The following is a 10,508-nucleotide window of genomic DNA, read 5'->3' as shown; positions in this document are numbered from 1 at the left end:
TTAGTATTAAAATATTGTTTGTTCTTGTAGGTCAACTTAACTAAAAACAATATGCATTGTTAGTTAGTGTATATAATTTGAACTTTTCACATTGGATTAAAGTTATAAGCATTGATAGTATAAGAACATTTACCCTTTTAATGTCGATTTAACCGATTATATTAGGCTAATGCTTTCATATTACCATAATAAACTTGTTATTAAAAGTTACCATTATTATTGTTCAATTAACTTTATAGTATAAAAGATTTATTGCACATGTAAACAACATATTATAAGTTAATTTACCGTGATAGTGCAAACAACTTATTATAGCATTCAACGTAAGTTAAACTCTTTTGCATTTACAATTTTACATCTGTCTTTGTCTCAAACCCTCCCTTTTCTCTTTAGTACATTTCTTTGTCACTTACCAAAACCGTGTCCATACCTTCAAATTCAAACTATCTCCATCCCCTCCACCCTCCTCCCCCCCTTACCCTCCCTCCCCCACCAAACACCAAATCTGAGGGACTAAAACCCAATCAAATAAATCCACTCCCTCTTCTCATTTCCAAATCTAAACATCACTCCCCCACATGAAGTCAGAACGCCAACTCTTACCTCTTTTTTTCCTTTCTTTGTTCATCATTTCTTCCACAACCACTACCACCGCCACCGCCACCGCCGCCGTCAGAATCCGCAATGCCGTCGTTACAAAAATCCCACAACAGTTCAGAGAAGCCCCTGAATTCTATAACTCCCCTGAATGTCCTTCCATTGAAAATACCCACAACCTAATATGTTCTGATAAAGCTGTTCATGTAGCTATGACACTTGATTCTGCCTATATACGTGGCTCAATGGCAGCTATACTTTCCATTCTTCAACACTCATCTTGCCCACAAAACACAATCTTTCACTTCGTCACTTCCGCTTCCGCAAACGCGTCACTCCTACGCGCCACCATCCTCGCGTCTTTCCCTTACCTTAAATTCCAAGTCTATCAATTTGACGACTCCTATGTTGCCGGACTTATTTCAACCTCAATACGTTCAGCTCTTGATTGTCCTTTAAACTACGCAAGAAGTTACTTAGCCAATATTTTACCAACTTGTGTTAAGAAAGTTGTGTACTTGGATTCCGATTTGGTCTTAGTTGATGACATTGCAAAATTAGCCGCAACTCCATTAGGCGAAAACAAAATCCTCGCCGCCCCAGAATATTGTAACGCAAATTTCACTTCATATTTTACACCAACTTTTTGGTCAAACCCATCACTTTCTTTAACATTTGCGGATCGAAAAGCTTGTTATTTTAACACGGGAGTAATGGTAATTGATCTCGATCGATGGAGAAAAGGAGATTACACGAATAAAATTGAAGAATGGATGGAATTACAAAAAAGAATGAGAATTTATGAGTTGGGTTCATTGCCGCCGTTTTTACTTGTATTCGCCGGAAATATAGCTCCGGTGGATCACCGGTGGAATCAACATGGGTTAGGTGGAGATAATTTTCGTGGGCTTTGTAGAGATTTACATCCTGGTCCAGTAAGTTTATTGCATTGGAGTGGAAAAGGGAAACCATGGGCTAGACTTGATGCTAATCGGCCTTGTCCTTTAGATGCTCTTTGGGCTCCTTATGATCTGTTAAAACCTCCATTTTCATTTGATTCTTGAAAATGGGTTTCAAAAGATTTTGAGTTCAGAAAAGTTTAAATGGAATAAAAATGGCTGCAAGTGTATAGAGTTTGGGGAAGATGATGAAGAGCTCTGTTCTTGTTTGGAGAAAAACAGAGGATGATGGTTTTTAAGATCCAAAAATTCAAATATAATAGGGAGGATTTAAATTCATTTTTCTCCTACTAATAAATTTACTATTTCTTGTTTTATTTTTACATTTTACTGGAGAATTTTTCCTGAATGATGTATGTATATTTTCAGCTCAATATTGTACAGGAGAAGAGTTAAAAGTTTTGGTTCCTTATTCTATACTGCTTTTTTTAAGTTCAAATTACGAATATTATGAAGTTCCTGTTTATTACTTTCGATGACTTCTCAATTTTTTTTTGATTTTTGGTTTTTCACTCGACGTCCACTACTCACATTGGGATTCGATTAAATTCATATTCATGCGGAAAAGTTCCACACTGAGGTTAAAACACTATCTAAGAAATGCAACTCTATATCCAGGACTCCATATGCGGATCCATGATCTTAAGAGGGTAGGTGCACGACTCCATATGCGGATCCATGATCTTAAGAGGGTAGGTGCACGGTTGTAAAGAGGTGCATCTAGAATTTATAATTGACGGATTTAACTTTAGTTTCTTATTATGAATCCACTACATTTTTGCAATTATAAGCTCAAAACTATATTTTTGTTGAAATTTTAGTAATTTTCGTATATATTTGTACTCTATACTGAAAACAAGACTGTTCGGAGTGAGATTTGACCCTGTCAATTTCACTTATAAAGGTGCACCCAATAATAATTATACCATAAGAATCTTTGCGCATGGGTACATATACATATATTTAATTAATTTTGAAGAAATATAACATTATTATACATGATTTGGAAAAAAAAAGTATGAATTTACGTAAACACATTTCTCTCAAGCGTATCTAAAGACTCGAATTCGAAATCTCAGTATAAATAAGTACTTCTTACTCCTTATTACATCCCTGATCTGACTTCCCAAATACCAAAGAGAAGAGAAATGAAAAGGTATATTTCAAGTTTTGAGGGTTATTAATTGCAGACTTTGCTTTCCCCCAATTCTGTTCACATTTTGAAAAGGATTACTTAGGTACTAAGGTGTCTTAATCATAGTTGATGGCCTTTTTTTGTATGTTAATGTATACTTAGCGTAATAAATTCGATGGATGGGTATTTGAGAACCTAAATAAAGTGCAATTCATGATTCTTTCTTCCAAAAGTATTTGAATGAGGATTTTAATCCGAGGTTCACATACATATAATCTAATTTAATTTACAACATCTATCTGCGTTAGAAAATTAATTACATTTGATGCAATTTGACCGATCACAGTAAATTAATCAATCTCTTTCCTATGTTATTAATGTACAGTTATGTTAAGACGTACATATAATCACTTTTTAAGTACATCGATCTAATTATATACGTAGAATTACTTATATACAATGGTTTATAAATATAAAATCACACTATTCTTATAACTTAGTAGCTGATTATAGCAGTTTTTTCTCTATTTATCAAGTTATAATATCACATTTGATACGAAGAGTTACGTGTCATTGTAAGTTTATTTTGCCTGATAATGTAAAAATATTATATAGTGAACATAACTTATATAAGTACTATTAATATTTATACCATCACTAAATAAAACTTATACTCAAATTCCCTTTTATTAATTTGAGTTAGAATTTATGACAACAAGGAGTTGGGGTACTGCCAAAAATCATACCAAATTCAAATTAGAGAATTTAGGACATGTTTGGCCATAGATTTTGACAAAATAAACTTGGATTTTATTTGCCTATATTTTGGCAAAATCCCAAGTTCCAAATCCCAAAACGAGCTCATTGCTGGTTTTTGGCCAAAATATTTACAAACACAAATAATATATATTTTTTTTCAAAATAAATTTGAGAAGTATGTTTTGAAAACGTATGTTCAAACATTTTCATCTTCAAACCAAATTTCACCCAAATTAAATTTTTCAAAACAAATTTAAAAATCTATGGTCAAACGCTAGCTTAGCCTTGAATATTTTTCTAGGCATTCGGTAGTGAATAAACAAAGGAGGAGGAGAGCATTTATAGGTGGCATGTGTTTTGATTTCAGAAACTTTCTTCTTCTTAGTTTTAAGTACCAAAATCTCTTTTAAGTATTTATTCCATAGACCAAAGCATATAATTATACTATAGTCTATAGATTATAGCCGACTGCCAGCGATATTTGAGTGTCAGCTTGACTTTTTCCTTCTAATTCTTTATACCATTTGTCTTCCAGTCGACTTTGAATATCACAGCCTAATTACAATATGTTTTTCTATGTTTTATAGATTCCTATCACAAAGTTTTCCTTTCATTGGGCGACATGTTCTTTAACCTGTACTCCCTCCCTCCGTTCCAATTCATGTGAACTTGTTTGACTAAGCACGAAGTTTAAGAAAAAATGAAGACTTTTGGAATTTGTGGTTCTAAACAAATCAAAAAAGGGCCCAGAGTATTTGTGTGGTTATAAAAGATTCACATTAAGGTTAGAATTATAAGTTTAAGTTAAATTATTTCCAAATTTAGAAAGAAGTCATTCTTTTTGGAACGGACCATAAAGAAATGAGTTCACATAAACTCGGAGGGAGTACTTCTTATTACCTCTAGAAGAAGATTAATAAAATAAGATTTTCTAAGAGGAAAAAAAAAGATATGGTTTTATTTTTCTTTTTTCTCCCAGTGTAAACAAGCAAAATCTCCTTTTGGTTTGATATTCTGTCTACTCCTAAGTTTCAAGGTTTTTCTATTCTCTTATAACACCATTAAAGTGACCTTTTTCACATAGCTAGTTTCTATTTATTTCCCTATATGAGTCAGCTTTTTTTTTTTTTTTTTTTTTTTTTGGTTTTTCACGTGGTGTTTTGTATCCGCATTGGAGCCCGACTATATTTGAATTCGCGTCGCGTACGGTCCCATTCGGGAGGAAGCACTCCCTACTAAAAAAAAATCCATACCTTGGGCTTGAACCCGAGACCTCTGATTAAGGGAAGAGTCCGCGTTTCAATATATAGGAAGGAAAAAATAGACTCGGCCAAAAACTTATTGCCTTTAAATTGGTTAAACAGGAACAGAACATCTTCACCAGTCTTAATTAACTTCCCTAAAGGGTATTCTTCACTTGAGGAACAATCTTTACTAATCAAAGTAAAGATTTACTATAGCAAGAGCCTAAGTGATTGTCTGTCCGAAGTCTATTTATAGTTGAAATTTTTAAATAACATATAACAACAACAATTTCAGTTTAATCCCACAAGTGAAATCTGTGGTAGAATGTGTACGCAAACTTTACTTTTACCTTGTAAAGATAGAAAAACTGTTTCCGAGGTACCTACACCTCAAATTTTTACCTATTATCTGCACAAAATTTTAAAATAACATACATCTACACAAATTTGTACCTATTTTCGTTAAGGGACATATAGCATCGTTAGTACTTTCATTCAAACCGACCGACTCAAAATCTTAAGCCGTCTATCAGGTAACCCATATAACAACAATGATAACGATAGTTCTAAATAAATTGGGATGAATTATTTTCCCTGACCATGTTCCCTATTTAAAAATTAACCCATAGCACAAAAAATTTACTATTGGAACTTTATAGTAGTATATAACATGGAAAAGAAAAGATATCTGTCGGTGAGGTTGATATTTTACGAATTAGAATGAAGGACCAAAGGAAGTTGCAATTGCAGAAAGTCTATGGATATATACGTGATTCCATGGAATTGTGTAAAATTATTAAAGCATGATTTAATTTGCAGACGTGAGACCAAGACTTTTAAGACCTTCATTCATACGTAGGGGTACGGCCTATTACTTATATGACAATGAGAGTGACATGTAGTACGTACTAGTCAATCTCTCAATTATTAGGTTAAGAAAATGTCGTCTTCTTGCGTAGAATATTAACTAAAAGCAAAACAAACTGAGTGCTATGCTATGATATATATGTAGGTCTAAGACGAGAGGGTAATATAATTTTGAACTATGTCGTGCTTCGTACCACTTTAAGTACTGTGCTTTATTTGGCATTATGCTTATACCCGCTTTAACTCATCCTATCCTTTCACGCGTTCCTCCACATTATCCTACTTTTTTTCCTTTATGCATTCGTATTAAAAAGTTACTGTTACGACTAATTCAAATTTGTGCTGACATAAAGCTTATTAAAGAATTGTCATCAGGCTGATCCGAGAATGTGTTTGCACCATAAGAAAGAGCAAATAAAGAAGAATTCCCCTCTCGATGATGACTTGGAGATGACTCGAATGGAAAGACTGCTTAGTCCCCTCACCCTCCTTCTAAAGATAGATAAAAAAGAATGGAATGACCGTCCCTCCGGTCTCACGCATGGTCCATGGAAAAGTGGCACCCGAAGGAGTAATGATATGAACTGCTTATTCTAATACAAGCATTAATAACTATTTTCACGGCTTGAATTCGTGATTTACATGTCATAAGGAGACTATTAAAGTAGGAAAAAAAACTTGTATGGTTTTGAGAAGTTTCACTGATCCCTTGTTCTACTAATTTTTAGTAATATTTTAACAGAAAAGGTCCAAATATACCCTTGTACTATACGAAATTGATCACATTTGCCCTCCGTTACTTTAGCCCATATATGCCTTTACCGTCGCATAGTTGGTCCATATATGCACTTTTTGAAACGGAATCCACCCAAATTAATTAGATCTTTCGTTAAGTGTACTAAAATATATTACAAATACTCTTTCCTTTTTATTAGTACTTTTTTTTTCTTTACCTTTCTCTTTTTCTTTCTTCCTTTTTTTTTTCCTTTTTTTCCCCATATCCGAGTTCCTCCATTGCTGATACCTTTTCCATTTTCATCACCAATTCAACTTGACAAAACTCATAAATTCTTGCTAATTTTACTATCACAAACCCCACAAGTTCTTTTGACCCGAAGGAGATGAATATTCTCCGAGAAATTTTTTCGGTGGTGTTAATTGGGTGAAGGTAGGATATAGTTATTCAAATTTTGAAGGTTTTGTTCCCTTCAGATCTGAAGCTCTACGGTAGGGTGTTTGTCGGTCGGTACAGTACAATATTTAAATATTTCGGTTCAGTATTTTCGGTATTCGGTTTCTTAAAATGCTATACCAATATCGTACCTAATTAAATTCAGTACGGTTCTGTTTTTCTCCTTTCAGTTCTGGTTTATTCGGTTCGATAGCTTCGATTTATTCGGTTTGAATACTAACTTGTGCGTAGAGTCATAGAATGTAATATTCTTAATTAAAATACTTAAAAGTGCAAAACTAAAAACGTTTGTTGACAAAAGTTTTATCCAAAACCAGTAAATATCAATCGAGAGAGAAAAAAATGTACATAAAGAAATAAATCTGATCATTAGAAATGTCTTGTTACTTGCTTAGAGTTACTTGATGAACTTAGAGAATAAAAGAAAGCAAAATTTTAGATTTTTTATATTTATGTTATAATTAATAATATGTGATTGTGCAATATAATATATATTTCGGTATGGTATCGGTATTTCGATATTTTAATTTAAAATACCAAATACTATACCTAATATCATTTTTTTAAAACTAAACCAAATACCATACTGAATACCAAAATATCGAATACCAAATACCAAAATTTTTGATTTCGTTACGGTAATTCGGTATTTACCAAATTATGCACAGCCCTACTCCACGGTGAACAACACCTTCAAAATCTGAATAACCATATCCTACCTTCACCAAATTAACACTACTGAAAAAATTTCTCCGACAATTTTCATTTCCTTCTTTTCAGAAGAACCAGAACCTTCTCGCTTGGATGGTTTTGATGGTGTAGGCTTGATTTTTAGGAATAAAATCACGTGAAATCAGTGACGGAAATGGAGAAGGCATCGACGATGGAGAAAATTGGATATGAGAGAAAGAAAAAGGAAAAAAAAGAGAAGAAAAGAAAAAAGAAGAAAGAAAAGAGAAAGGTAAAGAAAAAAAGTAATAATAAAAAGGAGATAATGTTTGTAATACACATTAATACAATTAAAGAAAGAGCTAATTAATTTGGGTGAATTCCACTTCGAAAAAGGATTTTTTCATTCCTGTACACTATTTGAAATTTTATTACCCTTAATGTTCATGTTTAACTAATTACCTAGCATAAACAAGTTTTGTTTACAAATTATATGCATTCCACCTTAAAAGGCTCTCAATCCATTATTAGGGCCTTCAATCAAGGGATTTAATTACACCATTTTCCTTTTTTCTCTCCTCTCTACCCTCTTCTCTCCCCTTTTCTCTCCCCAAGTGCTACCTGCATGACTTTGTTTGATCCAAGAAAAAAATCCCATTTCTTAAATTTTAACCAGTATACCTACTTATCCAAGTCTCCTTATTTCTACGACCAATAAAAGAAGATGATAAAAGATGAACCGTAGATATTCCATGATGTCCAGTATGGTGGTATGAACAAAATCAGAGAACCAATTCATGTTGGGGAGAATGACAGAAATAAGAAATTATGTTGTCATTATTGATTTTTTGACCCTGGTAACAAAAGTTTGAAGAAGAAGTCCCACCAGAATTTTACAGTTAGCTCATTAATTTTTTTTTTTTAAAATCATCATAATTTAATTTTTCAGCATTGTAGGTAAAAATTCTGGTAATCGTCATAATTTTTTATGCTTCAAATTTCTAACAGGTACTTCAAAATATCAAATCTGAAATAGAAAGAAATAATGCTTAATACACTCTCCGTACTGCTAATTAATATGAAAGATCAACAAAAATCCCCCTCGAGACTTCCCAACTCAATACTAATTTCCAATCAATAACCCTCCCAAAATGATTTGTATGAAAAAATAAATCGTTTAATGATAATACATTCACTGTTTGTACACAATGTACTCTCTACACAAATGTTATACTGCTTGTGTTTACAACTTATCTGCAATATTCATACATTATTTCTACCCAGTTATATACAACTACAATGTTATACCACTTAAATACATATTTTATACAATATGTCTTATGTATACTTTGTATCTGATTTATATATAGTAAAAACAAATTTTATACAATTAATTATATATTATACAATTTATCTACAACTTTCACACCCAGTTAAATAGAACTATAATAACATATAACTTAAATACAAATTTTATACAATATGTCTTTTGTATATTTTGTATCTTATTTATATGTCACAACCCAAAATCCACTAAGGATCGTGATGGCGCCGAACACCACTGTCAGGCAAGCCAACCAAAATACTTAATTAAATTCTCGTTTTAATAATTTTGAAAACTATGATTTTCCTTCAATTTTACCAGTAAAAGATAATCGTTTCAAATCGAATATGAATGTTAAGCAATTAATACAAGATACACCATAATCATCCCAGAACCCGGTGTCACAAGTGCATGAGCATTTACTAGGGAATGACATAAAATACAGTAACTGTCCGGAATACAAGTGGACTGAAATGAAAATACAGTACAATACGCTGAAGGAGACTCTGCTGGCTGCGGGTCGTCTCGATAATTGCAGCTCACCTAAGTCTCCATATCAACCATGCCGCTAAGCCACTAAGCCACTAGCCACATATGAACCCGTGCAACAAAAATGCACAACAAGTATAGTATGAGTACGAAAACAACGTGTACATAATGAGTATCCCGTCTAATCTCGAAGAAGTAGAGACGAGAGGTCGACTTCGACACTTGCTAGTAGTCTAATAGTAATGTTATTAATGCGATGAATCACGGATTTATTAAGAACAACAGTAAATTCAAATAAGTCACGAAACATGTAAGAGTTCCTTTTTATTAAAAGTCTCCGGATACATAATCCATTAATTAACAATTATCTCAAGTCGGGAAGAGCAAATATCAATATCAATAACTCTCAAGGCAAGCAATACAAGCATGCGCAAATCATGCCGAGGTCGTACGACCCGATCTAACATAAATGTAAAATGTGCACTGCAGAGGGTCGAACGACGCGAACCATAGATGCATCTATTACCCCGCTCGCGAATCATACATGCGACACGGTCAAATTTAAATAAACAATTATCCTGCTCGCGAATCATACATGCGACGCAGGTACACATAGAAATACATGCTCAAACAACCAATTAAGAATTTATCGGGGAACATTTATCCAAATAAAAGTCAATTCTTTTTTTAATGATTTAAGAAAATGAAGTTTTATTCTTTTAGAAATTCATTTACCAATTCGATAGGATTTAAGCAATTCAACTGCCAACAAGATTTCAGATATTCCAAGTGTAGTATGCTTTTGGGTCCTAGACTACCCAGACTTACACATATTAGTAACTACGCACGGACTCTCGTCACCTCGTGCATACGTATCCCCTACAAATAGGAGCACATAACCAATTGTTTCACATATGGGGACAATTCCCTCTTACAAGGTTAGAAAGGAGACTCACCTCACTCCAAAATTTCAATAACCGGCTTCCAAGCCCTTCCAACGACTCCAGTTGATGCACAAAGCCCCAAAACTATTCAAACAACGGGCAGATCAATAAAAATTTACTCTAATACTTGTAACAATTCAAATTATATAAGTTCCCAACTCCGCTCGAAAAGTTGACCAAAATGCCCTTGGGCCCACGTGCCCGGATTCCGAAATTTCTCGAAGATAAATTCTACCCATAGCTTTACTAACTCAAATATACAATTTGCTCAAATTTTCATGCTCAAATTCAAGGTAAAATTCCAAATTCTAGGTCTTCCCCAAAAACCC

General features: G+C 33.3%; 1 protein-coding gene across 1 annotated transcript; it reads left to right on the top strand.

Annotated features, from left to right (window-relative positions):
- Window positions 1-486: 486 nt before the first annotated feature.
- Window positions 487-1,995, top strand: LOC104233474 (probable galacturonosyltransferase-like 1). The gene has a single exon (XM_009786867.2). The coding sequence runs from the start codon at window positions 579-581 to the stop codon at window positions 1,659-1,661; it is 1,083 nt and encodes a 360-aa protein (XP_009785169.1). The 5' UTR covers window positions 487-578; the 3' UTR covers window positions 1,662-1,995.
- Window positions 1,996-10,508: the final 8,513 nt, after the last annotated feature.

This window comes from Nicotiana sylvestris, chromosome 4 (genome assembly GCF_000393655.2).
Source record: "Nicotiana sylvestris chromosome 4, ASM39365v2, whole genome shotgun sequence".
Lineage (NCBI taxonomy): Eukaryota > Viridiplantae > Streptophyta > Magnoliopsida > Solanales > Solanaceae > Nicotiana > Nicotiana sylvestris.
Note: the sequence above shows the minus strand (reverse complement) of the source record. Positions and strands in the feature narration are given on the sequence as shown.